General features: G+C 37.8%; 2 protein-coding genes across 3 annotated transcripts; one reads left to right on the top strand and one right to left on the bottom strand.

The window, feature by feature from the left end:
• Positions 1–1,332: 1,332 nt before the first annotated feature.
• Positions 1,333–10,091, bottom strand: PNN (pinin, desmosome associated protein). The gene is made up of 9 exons (XM_014054174.2): positions 9,898–10,091; positions 9,360–9,431; positions 8,455–8,523; positions 7,276–7,348; positions 7,042–7,136; positions 5,775–5,850; positions 4,745–4,900; positions 4,107–4,245; positions 1,333–3,607 (listed from the first exon to the last, which is right to left on the bottom strand). The coding sequence occupies exons 1-9, from the start codon at positions 10,008–10,010 to the stop codon at positions 2,334–2,336; spliced, it is 2,067 nt and encodes a 688-aa protein (XP_013909649.2). The 5' UTR covers positions 10,011–10,091; the 3' UTR covers positions 1,333–2,333.
• A 2,066-nt stretch (positions 10,092–12,157) lies between these two features.
• On the top strand, positions 12,158–18,130 carry TRAPPC6B (trafficking protein particle complex subunit 6B). 2 transcript variants are annotated; one of them, XM_087723913.1, is made up of 6 exons: positions 12,176–12,410; positions 13,929–13,996; positions 14,782–14,899; positions 16,043–16,126; positions 17,281–17,374; positions 18,026–18,130. In XM_087723913.1, the coding sequence occupies exons 1-6, from the start codon at positions 12,315–12,317 to the stop codon at positions 18,055–18,057; spliced, it is 492 nt and encodes a 163-aa protein (XP_087580039.1). In that variant the 5' UTR covers positions 12,176–12,314; the 3' UTR covers positions 18,058–18,130. The 2 variants fall into 2 exon arrangements, with proteins under 2 accessions (XP_087580047.1, XP_087580039.1); XM_087723921.1 differs by lacking the exon at positions 16,043–16,126 and having other exon boundaries at positions 12,158–12,410.
• Positions 18,131–19,986: the final 1,856 nt, after the last annotated feature.

The raw sequence follows: 19,986 nt of genomic DNA, 5'->3' as shown, positions 1-19,986 counted from the left end.
GTTATTTGCCCTGTGCAGGCTTATATTTTAACATCCCAAGCTCCTTTATAATTAATTGATGAAGAGCAGGCGGGGAGGGGGAGGAGAGGGCAGTGTGAAGCAAGGACTCAGCCTAGAATTGTTACCTGTTCACAAATGTTCCAAGTCCACCCCCCCCATTGAATTCCATTAACTTTTATCTAGCACCAATTTAGTTGACCAGAATCATGTGTATAGGCTTGAGCAATAAATCTTCTGAATTGGAACATATGTGTGATCCTGAATCTTGGCAACCAACAGGGGAGTTGTTAAATATGGCAAACTGTCAGGTGCAAAAGACTAGAGCTACATAGGAAGGTTCAACTTAATGGATTATTGCTAAAACGTACATAGGAACTTCTCAATTAATGGTGAGAACTTGGTTAGTTAGATAAGAGTGAATGGTAACCAGAGGATTGAACTTAGTTCATTTGTAGCTATGTAGTGATTCTAGGGTGATTCCTTTTTTCATCCCTGCTCCTGGGTTTGCCAGTCTCTTCTACAGAAACACCACTTGTATTTGGGCAATTGGTGTCTTTTGAAAATAGATTGAGACATTGGAACGTTCTTGAATAACAAAATCAAATTCTGTATGATTTAGTCACCAATCAGTATTTAGATTACAGGAAAAAGTGGTAAAATGCCTTGCATAGACTAACTGAAGGTTGCAGCTTTGACACTCTATCTTGCAAGTGAACCTGTTACTGAAATCAAGGATAGCAATAGCAAGACGACTTACATACTGCTTCATAGTGCTTTACAGCCCTCTAAATGGTTTACAGAGTCAGCATATTGTCCCCAACAATTTGGATCCTCATTTCACCCATCTTGGGATGGAAGACTGAGTCAACCTTGAGCAGGTGAGAATTGAACTGCTGGCAGTCAGCAGAATTAGCCTGCAATATTGCATTCCAACCACTGTGCTACCACATAAGGATGTGTAATTTAGCTTAAATAGAGTGGTTACAATTAACCAGACAGAAGTTTGGAGTTAACCAAAGCTTATCATTAGTACAGTAAAAAAATATACATAGATAAGTAAACTTAAGTGATAATAAAGTAGAATTAAATAATTAAAGGAGTATTAGTGGTCCTATTTCTCCCAGCTTTCACCAAAAACGTCCTGCCACATAAACCTAATGCGGACATAAATAACTCCTCCCTGAAGTATAGTTAAAATGTAAAAACAAAGTATGTATTTCTTGCTCTTTTAATGGATTTTAAAGGTTTTAGTAGTTTCACATTACCAGAATTTTCATATTGACAGATAACTGATAAAGAATGTTTTATTAAATAATAAAAAAATACAAGCAATGTAGATAAAGCTAACTTTATTTGGACTATTACAGAACAGGCTAACAAAGACACTAATTGTATAAAAAGCTTAAAAACAGAACAATACCATTCCATATCAACTAAACTACTATTTGCTTTATTACAAAAAAGTCCAAGTTCAGTTTTCTCATTCAACAGGCATTTTTAAGCACAACATTAGCTCCAAGCAAACTATGCAATCCATTTATACTGGTATTTGAAAGGGTTTGGATGGCCAATAATAATCTAGCTTTACAAGATACACATGGCATTCTTCTATCATACAGCAAAATACAGAAAGGCAAGTGTTTTCTTTAAAAAAAAAACCTGTACTAAGTATCATCCTAGAGAAACGCAAGGTTTATGTAACTATAGGAATCACAAAACAGAATGTTATGTGTTCAAGAAAATTATAATTAGCCTGATGTACTTATTTTGCTCTCATACACTTGTAGTTATCTTAAGAAACAATAGTAAAAGCTTGAATCAAATTTAAATGAAAGCAGGCACTTGCTTCTTCATGGGATTTGGGAATTCACTTTCTTCTTTACAATTAAATAGGAAAGACTAATCTGCAGAATTTTAAACACTCTGCATGGAGTTTGTCAATAAAAGGAGAAAGTTTTCTATGCTAGATGAAGCAGCAACAGGCTCTCACAAACCTCTGTAAAAGACATTTATTTCTACAAAAAGAGACTTATGATACAATTGAATCGCACAAATTTAACTATGTACCTTTTAAAATATACAAGAAACTTTGAAGTAGAGGATACTTAAAAAATGAAGGGGTTTCAATATTTTATTTTACACATCTGCATCTTCACATAATTTGATAAGTAACCTTTTACAAAATCATGTAAAAAGCACAATTGCCTGTTAAAGAGTCTTCAAAAGATTTTATACAGCATGCAATTAAAGCAGCCTTTTCTTCCTTATATGGACTCTTTTCACTCAAGTAATCTTCTGCTGCAAAAATTAGGGTAGCAGCCTGGTCTCTTCTGTTAACGCCTTTTGTCTTTCCTGTCTGATTTACGGTCTCTTTCATTCCGTGAAGTCCTTTTGCCTGACCAACTACTTTCTGATATAGACCTTTTTCTGTCCGACCTTGAACTTTTATCCTTTGATCCTTTTGCATCTCTTCTGCTACCTTTTGAAGACTTGTGACTTCTATCTACTCCTGAATTGTCCCTTCGCTTCCGTTCCAAACTCCTCCTGTGCTTTCTATCTCTATTATGTCCTCGCCCCCTGCTTCGACTTCTACTCTCACTGCTACTAGAACTACTAGAACTTTCTCGACTACTAGTACCACTACTGCTGCTGCTGCTCGAACTGCTCCGACTACTGCTTGTCCCACTGCTAGAACTACTCCCACTGCTACTACTTGTAGAACTAGTACTACTAGTGCTACTACTAGTACTCCGACTTCGACTCTTACTGGTTTTGTTTCTTGCCCTACCTCTGCTTCTGCTCCTAATTTTGTTCTTAATTTCTACGCTTACTGCCTGGACTTGATCTGCCTGCATTTCAGGCAGCTTTTCAGACACTAGAGATTCTTTGTCTAATTGTGGCGCTTGGTCTTGAGTGGATTCCAAAAGTGGCAAAGGCTGTGGCCAAATCACAGCCTCTGACTGAGGCTGCACCTCAGCCTCTGATACTGGAATGGATTCGGGCTCCTTCTCTTCTGACTCCTCTGGCTCAGCATCAACTTCTGGCTTGCTGGGTTCCTCTTTTTCCAGGGCAACCGTAGGCCCTTCCTGTTCTGGCTGTGCATTATATTCCATTTCTGGTTCAACTTCTGTGCTAATTTCATTTTCTAATGGCTCTGTACAATCTGTCTCATTAATTTCCATTACATCCTGCTCACCGTCTATTGGCTGAATACCTTCACTTTCTCCTTTCACTAGCTCAACTTCCTCAGTTTGATTATCTGGCTGCCTGTCATTTTCTTTAATTTCTGCTTCCTCTTCTACTTTAACTTCCATTTCCTCTTTTTGCTCTTCCTCTTCCTGTTCTATTTCTCCATCACTATGACTAACACCTAACTCCTTTTCTTCCCTTACCTCTTCCATTTCTATATCATTGCTCTTATTACCTGTCTCCATCTCCTCCACCTGCTGTACCACCTTACCCTCTTCCTGCTCCTTGTTCTGGTCTTCCTTCTTTTCTTCTTTCTGTACCTCCTGGTGTTCTTTTTCCTTCATAGACTGTCGTCTGGGCCTGGCTTCCATTTTATTAATTTGCTCAGCAAATTCAGTGCGTCTATTTTCAAACAGTGCTGAAGAATAAGGAATGTATAATAAACAGCAATTAGATTCATAGTTTTAATAATTCCGTTCACGTAACAGTATCTGAGAAATTATAATCCATGAAAGAAAGTCATGAATTCCATCTCTAATTCATCATATGACCAGCGTATTTTCTATTTCGCCACATCTACTTGCATACAGAAGTACATGTTTTAAGCTAAGATACACAAAAGCCAAGTTTTTAAGATATTGCCAATCTATGAAATAAAACTTCTATGCGTAAGTAGATGCAGCTAACAGTCTACACATTATTTCATTTAGTCTAACATAGTGAACGGACCAGGAATTCTCATGGTCCCATGAGAAATCAGAGCCTCAGAACTTACATCACAAACTGAACACACCATGTTTATAGCTACTTATAATTTCCCAATATGGAAGGAATGATTTGTTTTGGTGTGACATGCACAATTTTATCAAAATTCATGCTTTTTACTATGGCAATACAGAAATAAAAAGATAACATACCATTTAACTTTTTTTGGGAATCATCAAACATCTTCTGGGTAGCAGGGCACATTCTGCCAGGTATATAGAACAGATGAGGTTTTGTCTTCGTTCTTATATATTTAATTATTTTGACATTATGTTCGTTCCATTCTTCTTGCTGAAAAAAATATGTTTATGTTTCTGGTGCCATCCAGAAGGCAAATATGCAATAGCTATCAAGTTTCCCCAAAAATACGACCTACCCCAAAAGTAAGTCCTAGTTTGATTTTTTACGTGAGCCCAATATAAGCCCTAATTAAGACCTCACCCAGTCCAGGTGCATGGATAAAAATTAAGCTAGGGTGGAGAGGGGGTGGTGGTGGAGGAGCTGCCCTACTACTTACATTCGGACAGTTTCAGCCAAGCCTTGCATACCCGACAGCTGCCTTGCTCTGTTATTGGCTGCAGGGAAGGCCTTCAGGGAAGCCTTGTCGGCCTCAGAAGAAATTCCTGAAGGCCTCTAACAGCGAAAAGGAGGCCGAGGGTGACACGCACAAGTGAGGTGAGTCAGTAGACAACCCACTACCCCAAAAATAAGACCTAGTGCTTTTTTTGTGGCAAAAAAAATTATAAGACAGGGTCTTTCGGGGAAACATGGGTATTTAATTTCCACTCACCAACTGAGCAAGTTCAACTTTTTGTTCCAATAACCGTAGTTCTGTTTGTTTAGCACGTCTTTCCTCAAAGAGTTCTCGCCTTTCGTTTTCAACCTGCTTTCTTTCTTCTTCCGCCTGCACTTCAAGTTTCTGCTCAATTTCTTGTCTTCTTTTTTGCTAAGTCAGAATGGCTTAAAGTTAATTCAATAGCAGCATTCTTATTTAAGTAAGTCATCATAATGTACAAACTGAACCAATTCACTTGAGCCGCCCGGAGTTCTACGGGATTGGGCGGCATACAAGTGTTATTAAACTAAACTTGTTAGAAGTCAAAAAAAAAGTATTCTTCCCCAATATATATACTGTAGATGAGGATCTGGTCTAAGATTAAGACTGAAACAAAAATTGTCCCCAATGTTCTGTAAGCAGAATACCATAATCAAAAGTAGTATAGAATTGAAAAAAATATAACTTATCCAACGTATTTCAGATGTTTCTTCTAATGATATTATGATGGAGTTTGCAAAATTTATTTTCCTGCTGTCTTTCCTTTGCCAGCCCTCAGTGAACTCATAGGAAATTATAGAGAAATTCCCCTGAACCAAGTGAACATGGCCTTGAGATCAAATATGCTCAGTAATCAGATGGAAGTAAATTCTCTTACTGGAAGCTTGTTCTTTTGGTGGAATGGCACTACTGGCTACAATCTATAGGACTTATCTGTCACTTCTAATGACTTGCAGGAGTTTGCTGTCTCACTTCCTGCTTCACTGAAATAAAACCGTCCACATCTGTTATATAATGGCAAATGCACTACTGATTTCCCTACTGCTAAAATTAGATTTTGATGATCTCAAATCCTTATTTGTAAATATGAAAAAATATACCAAACACATTCTGCTTTCTGTGTTAATTAAAATGTCCTCCTAAAAATTGTTTCAAAATAAAACATACACATGGCTGTAATTGATATGGCCATCAGATTGTGTATTTTTCTATTATACAGAAGTATTATTTTTCCTGCACAGTTTACTAAATGTGAAATTAATACCCTCTCAGTAGCAACTGTCGATTCTTGTTTAAACTTCTGAAGAGTTCCCATCAACAGGCCAAATATACGCCGATTCCTTGCAGAATACAAAAAGAAAATATATTATACCACAAATATAGGTATTTTATTAGGTATGCATATATTTTTTTCAAAAATTTCCAAGGTCACACTAGTAGATATAAATGCTTGTTGTAAAATATCAGGCGTCTGTGGCTGCATTGGTAGTTATAAATATGATTATTTCTATAAATTCATGTAAAAATAATTAACCAAATAAAATATTTTTTAAAAAATCAGCAACTATTAGACTTAGTTTATATAATATCAAATGATAACCGGATAACTGGAAACTAGGTATTCTGAGAGCAGTGGTTAAATGCAGTATTGCCCACGGTTTGGAGTACAATCCTGATGGCACTCAAGGTTGAATCAATCTTCTATCCTTCCGAGGTTGGATGTTATATTCCACAGTATATGTTTAGTACAGTTAGTCCCGACTTTTCAATAGTTCATTCAGTGATTGTATTGAAAAAAGTGACTTATCACCATTTTTCACTTATGACAGTTGCAATATCCCCCTGGTCACATGGTTTAGATTTGGTTACTTGACAACTGACTCACATTTATGACGGTTGCAGTGTCCTGGAGTCATGTGATCTCCTTTTGCAACCTTCTGACAAGCAAAGACAACCGGGAAACCAGATTCACTTAACAACTGTATTACTAATTTAAGAACTGCAGCAATTCACTTAACAATGGAATAAGAAAAGTTGTAAAATGGGGACAAAACTCAATGAACAAATTTCTCACAGCAACATATATTTTGGGCTCAGTTGTGGTCATAAGTTGAGGACTATGTGTACATTTTAATTAAGTACTGCCAGTATTTTTCACTCAGAAACTGGATTGGATCATTGTTATACAGGCATTTTGTAAAATATCTGTTCTCAGTTCAGATCAAGCTGAAATGAAACAAATAGCAAAAATGTCCATTCTTGGTATCAAATATCTTTGATATTTGGAAGATTGGGGGTACCAAAAGTTATTTTGGCTTATGTACGACCAGGTATTCTGCGGCTCTGTTTGTTGGAAAGATGATCTAGTAAAGAATAGTTTCAGCTGATTTGCTTAGCATAATTCACAGCACAGAATACTGTCAGCATTTCTTACCGGCTTATACTACCATTCTTCAAAGTGATAGAACTGCTTTTAATTCTTGCTGCTGGAATTGGGAAAATTTAAAATCACATGAAAGAGCAAGCAATACCTTTGCTTCCCTTTTTCATCCATAGTTTGATCTTGAATAAGGTCTCGGCGTGTTCGCTCTTTGGAGGTAGCAACAACAGAGGACTGCAACGCTGGCTGCAGAAAAAGATCAGAGTTAGGTTAATAGAAGCCTATTCATTTATTAAACTTATGCTGCCCATTTTCTCAAAGGCAACTCTTGCATGGTATATTTTTCTATTCTTAACCTCCCAATAACATTTGAAATATACTTTACTTTTTTAACATCATCATCCTCTGCGTCGCTTTCATGGCGTGATTCTCTCCTTGTCCGACGTTCACCAGCCAATCTAAATGCAATACAAAATGTCAAAAGCAACCAATATAATTGAGATAATCAAACTTGTGCACTTAACATTAACTGATAAATTTCTTTTATTAAATTGCATTTTGGAAGGAATATTTTTAAAACAAGTATTTGCATTCTCAATTCCAATAGATAACTAGTTATGAGAGATGCTACTCTACAGATAGCCTATAAAGCACTTTCAGCCATCACAAAATGTTGCAAACGCCACACACATAGTTGTGATTACATTTGTGATTCTCCTGGCAACTGACTCAGAACTGATTCAGATTTACCATTAGTTGCAGTATCTGCAGTTACAAGATCACAATTTGTGACCTTTTTGCTGATTCCTAGCAAAAATTGTCCATTATGGAGAATGGATTTCTTTAACCATTGTGATTTGCTTAATAATCACCATAAAATGATTGCAAAATTTTAAATCAAGAATTATCTCTAATATCAAGAAAGACCTGATATACCCAAATAATCTCTGCTTCATGAGCTGCACTGGTCCGATTCAAAATGCTGGTCATTACCTATAAAGCCATACCTAGTGTAAGGCTTGTGTAATACTTGAGGGATCACCTGTCTCCCATAGTATCAACTCAGCTGAATTGATCTGGCAGAATTGGGGTGCTCCAGCTTCCTTCAATTAACAATGCTATCTGCTGGGACTTAGGAACCTTCTTTACAGCAGTGCCTGACCTCTGGAATTAGGTTTCCTCCAAAATTCAGACAGCCCTCCACCCTTCCTAGTGTAAGGCATGTGTAACAAAGCCCTCTTTTCTTCTCTTCAGCCCCACTTTCTTTTCCTTTGTTCTCATCTGAAAGGTTTGCAGTCTTTTAAAAAAAATTGAATATATTTTCAAGCTGCCCAGAATTGCTAGCAGTCGGGCAGGATATAAATTTGATAGTGATACATGGCTAGCTTAATGTGATGTGCAAACCTGCCAAATAAAGCTACACATTGTGTGTAAACTAGTCACTGGGGCATATTCTACAGTATATAGTCTATGCTTCTTGGCAGTAAATTATCCAAAATGTAGCAAACAGATATACTGAATATAAGATATAAAAATAAGTTGTAAGTATTCTCCGCTCACCTACCTATTCGTCGACCCTTCCAGATCCCTCTGTTTGGCTGGGGGTCCTCCTCCGCTATCCGAGAATCCACGCCTAACATAAAACAGTAAATTAGCTTATTCTAAACAAATACATACATTCAGAAACATATAATGCTCTATAAAGTTGTATACAGTATTTAAAAATAGCCAACTGTTACTATTAGTATCCAAGAAACATTTTTCTATGTAAAATGAATAAAGATTTTATAATTGATTGAGCAGTAACCACGCACACACATTTACTAAAGCATCAGGGTTCTAAAGCTTCTGACACTATCCCTATTGTGGCATCATGGCAGTAGACTACAGCAACACTTGTGCATTTCACTGATTTTTAAAGAAAATTTATACAGCCTCCAATTCGCTCATAGCAATTCTAGACAGCTTATAAACAATGATTACCCTTGTTGTTTGCTTGTCTACTCCAGAATTATAATAGAAACCTGCAGATCAGCTGAAGTCACTTGTGTTGGCTTTTCTGCAGAGCCTTGTATAATTCCAGTATGCTTATCCAAAGTGCAGTTGATTATTGATTTTCCTCCCTAACTAACCTTAAGTAAGCCTTTTTAGAGAGAAGATGAACTATTCCTATACAATATTCTCAGGGCAGCAGTAATAGTAGTCCAAACAAAGGATAAGCATCCCAAACAGTAACACAGCGGTGACTTTACAGTGGGCTGCTGGCCACCTAATTATGACTATCATAAACACATACTTGGAGCTTGTTTAAAAGTGCTAGTCAGACTTAAGTTTGACTAGCCTTAAATAGATACCGATGCTTTCATTTGGCATCAACTAATTAAAATGTAAACTGAATTTTCACACCGCGAAAGAGTTTCGGGCGGTATTAAAACAGTTCGTTCCTCTCGCAGGTCCTCCAACACTCACCTCAGTAATAGGCTTCCGCGTCCCCTACCTCCACCAGGGCCTGCGATGGCCAACAGTCTCCCTTGAGCGGGCCTGGAAAGGAGGAGACACACAATGAAATGCTGCTAATCGCCAGGAAGGAAGCACAGAAAAGGAACACCCGCCTCTCAGGAGAAACGCTAAGAGGCCTCGTGTTTGCAGAGCGCTGCAGCGTTTCCCAGCTCATGCCGGCACCCTTGACTGAAGCACCGCCAGGCACCCCCACCCCGTAAGCAAAATTTCCCCCGCTCCTCCTTTTATAGCGCTCTGGGCATTTCCATCCGGACGCGGAAAAAAGGAAAAGAAAATCGCCGAGGAAGCTCACCGCGGGCTTCTTCTGTTGGAAGAAGGCGCCCGAGCTGCTTAGATCCGTAACGGGGGCAACTGACACCCCATATAGGTTGCCGAAGGGAAGGCGCGAAGAAGGCCTCGCGGTGATAAGTCAACCGCAAAAGCAGCCCTTCAAGTAAGCCGCTTCCACGCCCCAACCCCTTCCCCGCTCCCCCGCTTAGGGTCTCACCGCACATCGTTGGGGTCCCGCCCTGTGAGTTTGCGGATATTCTCATCGACGTGCTTGAGGCTTTCCTTGGCCTTCTCCAGCTGCTCCTGTAGAGCCCGCACAGCTACCGCCATGCCTGCCACCACAACCGCGGCCTAGCCAGCCGGAACCCAACGGAAAGCACGATGAGGTTAAGGGGGCAAGGAGATAGCCCAGCTTCGCGGCGTGACGTGGCTCCGAGAAACTCACCAATGAGAACGCGACGTTTGGAGTGATAGCTTTTTTACCCAAGAGCTGTTCGTAACCTCTAGCGAATGACCAACCTATGAAGCATGATTGGCAGGGCATTGCTCCAATCGACGAGCAAGTTTTTTAACCAATGAAGAACTGACATTAAGGACGTAACGTTACTCGCAAACACTTAACCGTTCGGCTTCTGTAATCCTGCCAATAGCTAAAATGCTCGAGTAGAATGACATTTTTCCAACCAATCATGTGATACTCACCTCTCAGCACAACCAACCCGTGATTAGCGGAAGGCTTTTCCACGCTAGGACAATCTCTACTAAAATTCGCGCGCTTCTCTGGCTTTCGGTAAAGCTTGAGGCGCTGTGATTCCCACGTTCGTGATTTGAACTTCAATCCATATCACCGCAATTAAAACGAGCGTTTTTACGGATGTATAGACGGAATTAAATGTCAATGGCTTCATGCTTTCACCTTTTAACTGTATTTATAGTTTTCTGTATTACGTTTGTGTGTGTGAAACATTTTATTTTCTATGCGTTTTGATTATGGCAGTACAGAGGTGTAAAAATACTTTTGTTTACTCTCTAGTGTGGGAAGTTATCATCCAGCCCTCTCCCAGAAAAATGAAATATCCTAGGAAATATTGAAAAGGCAGAATATTTCTCTGGATATGAAAAGAAACATGTTTTAAAAGACAGAATAGTTGCCTGTAGCTTCCTGCCCATCCCCACTGTTAATGGACCATTAAGAAGGCCAAGCTAGTCCCTTTTACATAATAAAGACTTCTCCACTGCAGCCCCAAGGGGGATGGGAGTAAAGGCATGATAATATTGGCCCTTTACTCAACTGGCCACATGGCTTCTGAGAACTCAACTAAACCTGGATTCAAAACAGCCCAGAGAGTTGCTCCTGCATGGCCCTATGGGAGTCTGACAACCAATCAGAATACATTTCTTACACAGGACAGAGAGGTGGGACTAAACAGGTTATAAAAAGCCTAGCAAGCCCCTCCCTCAGCCCTTCACTTCTCCACCAACATTGAAGCATGTGATCACCTTTTCTGTTCACGACTCAAGCCATGTGGCCCTGTGGCCCTGTCCAACAATAAACCATCTTTCCAAGCAGCCTCCATGTCTCCAGTGTCTTTTTCCCCACTTGGAGCTGAACCCAGAAGGACATTTCTTTCATCACTAGCCAATACCAATGGCACTTAACACTTGTATACCGCTTCAGTGTTTTTACAGCCCTCTCTAAGTGGTTTACAGAGTCAGCATTTTGCCCCCAAACAATCTGGGTCCTTATTTTACCCACCTTGGAAGGATGAAAGACTAAGTCAACATTGAGCCGGTAACCATAACTAATAGTTGACCTACCACATCATAATATTTAACAGATTTTAACAGATTAACAAAGTTGGAAGGGACCTTATAGGTCATGTAGTCCAACCCCCCCCCCTCAAGCAGGAGACATTACACCATTTCTGACAAATGGCAGTCCAATCTCTTCTTGAAAACCTCCAGTGATGAACCTCCCACAACTTCCAAAAGCAAGCTGTTTCATTGGTTGATTGTTCTCACACTCAAAAAGTTCCTCCTTATTTCTAGGTTGAATCCTTGGTCAGTTTCCATCCATTATTCCTTGTCTAGCCTTCGGGTGCCTTGGAAAATAGTTTGGCTCCCTCCTCTCGGTGGCAGCTCCTCAAATATTGGAACCCTGCTATCATCACCCCCCTAGTCCTTCTATTCATTAAACTAGACATACCCAGTTCCTGCAGCCGTTTTTCATATGTTTTAGCCTCCAGTCCCCTAATCATCTTTATTGCCCTTCTCTGCACTCTTTCTAGAGTCTCCACATCTTTTTCTATATTCCTTTTACTCCCCCTCCCCTTATTCCGCCATTATTCCGAAACGAAGGAACCAAGTACTTGTTCCGAAAGCATTTTAATACCGCTCCTTGCCTATTATCGCTTGCCTATTTGCTAGAAGAGCGGGCTACTCCAGTACCCGCCACTACGCGGTCACTAAACCGAGGCCGGAACGTCCGGAAGCTCCGCCCCTGCACGCTGACGCCGGTTGGCTCGTTACGCTGCCTCGGCTCTCAACGGAGCGGTCGGAGGCTCGGTTGACATCGCTTGCCTGGCGGTGGGCAGGGCCCGCGGGTCTCTTCCCTAGGCGGGAGGAGAGCTCGGCATGAATAAGTCGGAGATGGCGGACGAAGCTCTCTTCCTCTTGTTGCACAACGAAATGGTGTCCGGGCTGTACCGCGCCGCCGAGCAAGGCGATGGGGTGAGTGTGAGGTTTCTTCTCCCGTGTAGGAAAAAGAAGGGAGCTCTCCGCGATTCCGGTTTGAGAGCAGCTGCTCCAACTCCTCCTCCTGAAGAGCCCAGGGCGGCTTCCAACTTCCAAACAGCTCCTTAGCGGGCCGCCTCTTTGGGGATCGTTCGGCTGGGACCCCTGCCCGGAGTTTCTGCCAAGTTTCAGGGGCTGAATAGATAAGTGTTTCTCAACCTTGGCAACTTGAAGATGTCCGGACTTCAACTCCCAGAATTCCCCAGCCAGCTGGCTGGGGAATTCTGGGAGTTGAAGTCCGGACATCTTCAAGTTGCCAAGGTTGAGAAACACTGGAATAGATAACCTAAGCGGCGAACCCGGCGGTCTTGACGGGTGGGTAGCGCTGGATTCTTATGTTTCCCTTTCCGTCGTCGGCTGTGGAGGCTCTGGGTAACCCGGAATACTAGTTGAGAGGGGGGATGATTTGAAGAGAGCAGAACATGGTTTGTTGTCATATTCTTATTTTAGTCTAAGAAACGGTCTGGTTCAATTTTTTAAAAAAATTAATGTCCAGCCTTACTTTTCTAATGGTAAATGTATGGCTTTGTTTTGTAAAGTTCTTGGCCTGTGAGCACAGTTGAGCCCAAAATTTCTGTTGCTAAGTGAGACAGTTAAGTGGGTTTTGGCCCAATTTATGCCCTTTCTTGCCACTCTTGTTAAGTGAACCACTGCAGCAGTTAAGGTAGTTAAGTAACACAATTGTTAAGGGAATATGGCTTCCCCATGGACTTTGCTTGTCAGAAGGTCACAAAAATTGATCACATGGCAACCCCCCCCCCCACTACAACCATCATAACTATGAGTCAGTTGCCAAACATCTGCATTTTGATAATGTGACCATAGGGATGCTGCAATAGTCACAAGTGTGAGAACCAGTCATAAATTACTTTTTTCAGACCTGTCGTAACTTCAGAAGGTCACCAAATGAACTGTTACAAGTTGAGGACTATCTGTATTTATTTCTGAAGTTCCCTTCCTATAATGCACAATACCTGATCTTTTTTGGGTAATAGATTCTGTCATGTTAATGAATGACAAAAACTGGCCATTCGGAGGAGTTGTTAATCCCTATTTCTGCCACATCCAATTGGATGACTACAGGAAAGGCAAAGCCCAACAGATTTGACTTTTCATGAAACAGTCTTTTTTCCTTTCCTAGTGGAATTTACCTTCATTTTCCAGTGAAGTGGTTTGGGTACCTCCCATCCCCAAATTTATCAACAGTAGCAGTCTTTCTGATGCCACATGACTATGTTTCTGCTACAAACAGTAACAATTGTCCCTTATTAGCACAATACTGTAGAAAGATAACATGTGCAATGTTTATCTCAGATGTATTGCTCTTACATGACAAATGTCATAATTGCTTTCATTTTGACTCTACCTTAAATAGTTAAGAGAATAAGCAGAACAGTTTTAAACCATTTTAAAATAGATTATTTACAACTGCAGTTTCTCTTTTTGTAATTATAGGAAAATGGACATTGTATTACAAAATTGGAAAATATGGGGTTTAGAGTAGGACAAGGATTAATAGAAAGGTGAGTGCAATGTTTATTTTGTCTTTCAACTATTTTCTTTCTTTTTTTTACAATGGGGTTGTGGTGCCAGGCTCAAATGCTATTTCTCCAACCCCTTTTTTTAGTCCTTGGACCACCTTGGGTAAAAACGTAACTGTTTTTATCTATTTGGAATGAGAAAGAGCTGAAACTAGTGCAATGCCTAAAATAGGTAGTACACACTAAGAATAAATTGTTGGGGCTCTTGCTGACATTATCCAGTTTATAGTCCTGTGAGCTTCAAAAATTATTAAGGGTGGCTGTTGGCCATGGCCTTCTTATTTTAAAAGACCAGAGTTGGTAAAACACTAAAGCTAGATCTTGTATTGCTAGTAAGGAAGAAAATGATTGGGATTGGTGTTTTTATAATTGTAGAATACATAAGTTGTTGTATTTTATAATTAATGTCAAGGAAACAAAAGAAAAAAGAAAAATAGCTCCCATTGCTGTTATTTAACTTTAAGAGAGAAAGTTGGTAAATAAAATGCAAAAAGATAATTTCATATTGTATGCATTATAATTTAGTGGTTGCAATAGCAATAAAGCTGCATTTTTTCAATATAGCCCATGGAGTTCTCTATATTCTGCATGCAGAATATATATTCAGTCATTTTTTTCATCCATCTCCTGTTATAAAATCTGTTGGTGTATTTAAGCTTTGATTGGAATGTGCACATTTTTTTAACTGATTGTAAAAAGCTAAGTGTTCGTATTATCCTATATGAAGATGACAAAGTGCTGCTGCTATTTGTGTTGCTTTCTCTTAGGTTCACAAAAGATACTGCCCGATTCAAAGATGAATTAGATATAATGAAGTTTATTTGCAAAGATTTTTGGACTACTGTATTTAAAAAACAAATTGATAATCTCAGGACCAACCATCAGGTATTGTAAGAATGAATAATGGCTTGTAGAACAAGAGTCAAACTATATTCCATTGCTGCTCTATTCTGTTCCTTTTCAATTCAGTGCATAGATAAATGGATGTTATAAGCGAGCAATATGTACATAGGAGTCAAGTTTATTTTTATAACAATGCAATTATTTTTCTCCTAGATGAGTGTCCACAGTATTTATAGTCTTGAATAATATTTGTCTACACTTTCATTGTAATCTTAAAAACATTAATAAAAATTTATAGTGAAAATTGTTGAATATAAAAATTATTCTGGTAATATGAATTTTACTATAGTCAAGTTAATCATTATAAGGATAAGTTGATGATACATTAGAGCATAATCCACTGACTTCTGCTGTTTACATTTCCTGCGTACTCAAAAGAAATTTCCACATTTCTGTGAATCTAGGATGTATTCCAATTCTGCTAAATACATATAGATGCATAGCAAATCACTTGATAACATGCTACTAAAAATTTAAATCAGCTAACAATCCCCTTCCCATAAAACATTGATTTGAAGATTTTAAGTAATAATGGAAACTCTCTTTGTCTTTCTAGTCATGCTAATAAAGTCATAAATGCAAATTACTGCTTCATTTGTCATATCTAGATCTCAGTTTGCTTGTATACACTACTGCAATGTATATATTCTGCTTTTCAAATACATCTCATGTTTGATTACTAGTCGTCTTTCTACCCCTTTGTTACCTTTTATTAAATCCCTACTTCTCAAATTGAGCCATTCTATCATCTTTAGCTACCTGAAGACTTTAAATTTTTTTTAAAAAATTGTCTTTTTCTTTAATCACTGATTTGATTCTCCCATATTTTTTGAAACATGAGTCCAGTTGGACTAAAAAAACCCTGAGAACTAGGCACTGACGGATTAATTTTTAAAGGTTGAAATTATTGTAAGTTGATTGAGGATAAAAGGACTATAATTATAATAGCAAAATTGCTAATGCATCCCTAAGGAAAAATGTACAAACATTAATTTGGCTATATATGGGTAATCTTAACTAATTATATTGATTTGTGGATTAGCTTTCTAAGAAATGTAACATTAAAATAAATAGGATATAAATGTATTAAATAAAATTTAAAGTGGAAAATGTTCATTTCTGCAGGGTATCTATGTACTTCAGGATAACAAATTTCGTCTTTTGACTCAAATGTCTGCAGGAAAGCAATATTTGGAACATGCCCCTAAGGTATATGTATTGTATTATAGTCAAAATAGATTTAAAATATCAATTCTTTAATGGATTGTTATTAAACCATCTGTGTCTGCAAGTACGAAGGAAAATACAATTGTGGTTTTCTGCTCCATCCCTTTCTATTGTGCACATGTTGCATGTTATGTATATTAGGCATAATATACATAATATGCAACCTGTGTTTTAGGCCTTATATGCATACTGTGCTGATTTGTCTGAATATATGAGGAGCTAAAGCCTGGTAAAGTGAGGAACTCTATGGTGCCTGCCAGTCTTTTCACATCCAGTTGAGGAAGAGTTCTGTTTTTATTCAATGGAATGTGAGTAGAAATCTCTCCAGACTTTGCTATAGAGTATTGCAAAATCTAAAAGCGAGGCATAGGGCCAAATGTGGGAAGGGCATAGGATACTGTGTTAGCATGTGCAGTCCAATAATTCTACTTAGGTTAAAGTGATATTTTTACCTTTGAATAATATAACCACCATACTGTTGTTTTTAATTTGTGAGACTTGTGTGAAATTTGGAAGCTAAATATTGGATGGGAAACACATATCTATAAAAAATTAAGCACATCTAGCAATTAGATATGCATCTTTGTTACCAATATTATAAGACAAAAGAGATTTTTGGTTCTCTTTAGAGACTCTTTATCATCACTCCTTTTTCTTTGGAACTGCATTCAATCTATTTTGAGAAGGATCTTAAGTAGAACATGAACAATTAAAAGATCTTATTTTGTTATTGGAAAAAGAGCCAAATGGCCTTTGCCATTCAACATGGGTATGCTGATTCCAATCTCCTACATACCCTGGCTATTGTTTTCCCTATTCTGAAAATCTTTAAGGTATACAATAGTACTGTGTTTCCCTGAAAATAAGACCTAGCCAGAAAATAAGTCCTAGCTTATATGTATTTAAAAATTATATATTTAAATGAAGTCTGAAACAGAAGCAAATATAATTGAAAGTACCTCTCCCCAACTTTCACCTCATTGATTCATTAATCGTTTGAAATTTGGTGCAAGCTTCTTCCTTTCCAAGCTAGAAAAATAAGTTTGTATTTTCTCAGTATAAGTTTTATAAATTACAGTACTGTATTTTAAGATTAGAGTTTTACCATGAATATTCTGCCTTGATATATCTTGCAGTATTTGGCATTTACATGTGGACTAATTAGAGGCGCTTTATCAAATTTGGGAATAAAGAGTATTGTGACAGCTGAAGTTTCAACAATGCCTGCATGTAAGTATGTGTTGTATTAGCAGAATAAATCTGCTCTCTAATGTGTAATTGTAAGATGAAATAAGTGAAATTACAAAACAGTTGCTTTGAAAATACTGATACTAGAACCAAAAAGTATACTGTACCTTAATGTAAAATTAGTAAGATGCCTAAGAAATAAGGTAACAGTAATTACTGGCAGTAGTGTCCAGCTAAAATTATCAAGCTGAACAGGACACCTGCTCAATTCACAAATCTTTTCTAAATGTCTGGAGAGAGTTTTTCTCTACATGTGGTAGAAAGCCACATACAGTATATTTTAGCACCAGGAATCAGAGCTATTTAGCTATTAGTTCTCTTCTAGCTTCCACAATTATGGTAGTTTCTTTGTTTGACAACTGTATGAAAATACAGAGTGCTGAATTATGTTCAAATTTAGATAGGAAAAAATAGGATTTTCAGAATGTGAAAGTAATCCATTGAAGAGGAAACAGATTGTAGTCTCATACTTTAATTAATTCCAGATTAGTTCTACTCATCAAGGCAGTGAACAGATTGCATTGTAAAATATAAATTGAAATGCTTGAACCTGAATATTAGTAGAATTTATAGAAGTACATAAGATTGTTCCTGATAAAACAAATATTTCTTAACATTTTTTTTTGTTTGCAGGTAAATTTCAGGTGATGATACAGAAGATGTAAATATAAAATTCATTCTGTTGCTCTGTAAAATGGCAAAATGATCTGTATTTTATTTATAAAGCACATGAAGCTATCCTTTATTGTATTATTTATCAAATACATTTTTTCTAGAAGTGATTAAGTGCAATTTTTCATAATTTGCTGGTAGATTTTAAATTATTTGTGGCCATGAATATGAATTTTCATGTTTGTAAGGATCAATAAATTATCATAAATAAATGCTAAGCTGTAGTATAGCCAAATCCTATACGATTTCAATTTTTCAGTGTTGAAATGGGTAAGGGCCATAGAGTTGAGAAAGGTACTTCTGCTTTTCAGTCCCAGAAAGGTAGTTTGGGTATATTCCATAGACAATAAAATTGCTTCAAATGATCTTGCAGTTTTTAAAATAATGCACTTGCTTGAACTGGGTAGTTATTGTTCCAAATCATATTTAATGGGTAGATATATAAGGTGTTGTCTGCTAACTATTCAGGTAATACTGATAAGTCTCATGCATTGCTAGATTTTACATTTTGATTTATGAGATTTTTTTTATAAGGTTGAGACTTCAAATAAGAATATCAAATTAATGGTTCAATTTCAGTTTTATAAGGTTGAGACTTCAAATAAGAATATCAAATTAATGGTTTTGACATATTGGAATTAAAAAGTGAAGTGGCAGCAGGCCAATGGGCATGCCCGAGTTCTATTTAGAAATCTTGCTTATCAAACTGAAATTGATGGAGACCAATAAGTATTGGAAGGTAGAATGATCAAAGATCTTATATTTATTTTGATCATAACCAAATGAATCTCTTAGAAACAGTTGCATAGACATTGATTTGGATTGGCTAAGGATTTGACATAATGGTCAGAATCTAGCATAAATGTTAGCAAGAGGCATATTGTTCATTCTAATCTGTTTCTAATCATATGAAAAAGGTTATTGCAATCGTTGGTGTACAATTTGCAGATTCCTGCTCAAAGAATAGGTGGCTAGGAGATCCTAGATAGATTATAATGGAATGTCAATTGCATCCTTTCCTGGACTGGAAGGAAATTTGCTCATTTACTCAAGACTTGGTTACCAGTTGTTTGGATTACTGCAGTATATTTACATCTACTGACCCTATCAGATCAGAAAGGGTGGGAAACTCCTACACTGCAGTCTTCTGGCATCTAGAAAGCATGCCTTTTCTGTGAAACTCCTTTATCCAATAGGTGTTTTTCAAAAGGCAACTGTGGACTGTTTTTCCTTGAATACATTTTGCTCCTCATCCAACAAGCTGCTTCTGTTCTGAAGAATTGAGGAAACAAACTGAAGAAGCTTATTGGCTGAGAAACAAAACATCTTCAAGGATAAACAAAGTCCAGTTGCCTTTTGAAAGAGCATCTTTCAGACAACTATGATCTGGATGATTGAGAATCTCCAGACACCTTGAAGTCTGATAGGCCTTTACCCTTCTAGGCTTCTGTAAAGTATGCAAGAACTGGCTTTCCCAAGTGGGATAGGATGAGGTGGATTAGATTATTTAACATGGATGTTGGGACCTTGAGCTTGTTGCCAGGTTTTTAATATTTTTAGTTAAAAGTATTATGCTGTTATATTGTTTTAATTGATTGGGAGCAGCCCAGAGTTCTATAAAAGATTGGTGGCTGTATATAGTAAATGTTTTAAATAAACACATAGATCAGGATTGAATTAAGGAGTCCTTGTGCTCTCTGATGTTACCTAGCTGGGTAAACATCTGTAGGCAAACAACCAAGCTCAGAGAATACCAAGGATCAGGTTTTGCCAAAATTCCACATATAGAATTAATATTTCATTTTATCAATCTATTATTCAAAGGAAATTCATTCTTTTAAAAAGAAGATCTACAGTATAGGTCAGCTTGGTATCACATGACTGGATTTACGGAAGAATCAAATCAGATGGGAACACCTGAG

The sequence above is a fragment of the Thamnophis sirtalis genome, unplaced genomic scaffold (genome assembly GCF_051295495.1).
Source record: "Thamnophis sirtalis isolate CommonGarterSnake01/CBP01778 unplaced genomic scaffold, rThaSir2_p1.2 scaffold_1, whole genome shotgun sequence".
Lineage (NCBI taxonomy): Eukaryota > Metazoa > Chordata > Lepidosauria > Squamata > Natricidae > Thamnophis > Thamnophis sirtalis.
Note: the sequence above shows the minus strand (reverse complement) of the source record. Positions and strands in the feature narration are given on the sequence as shown.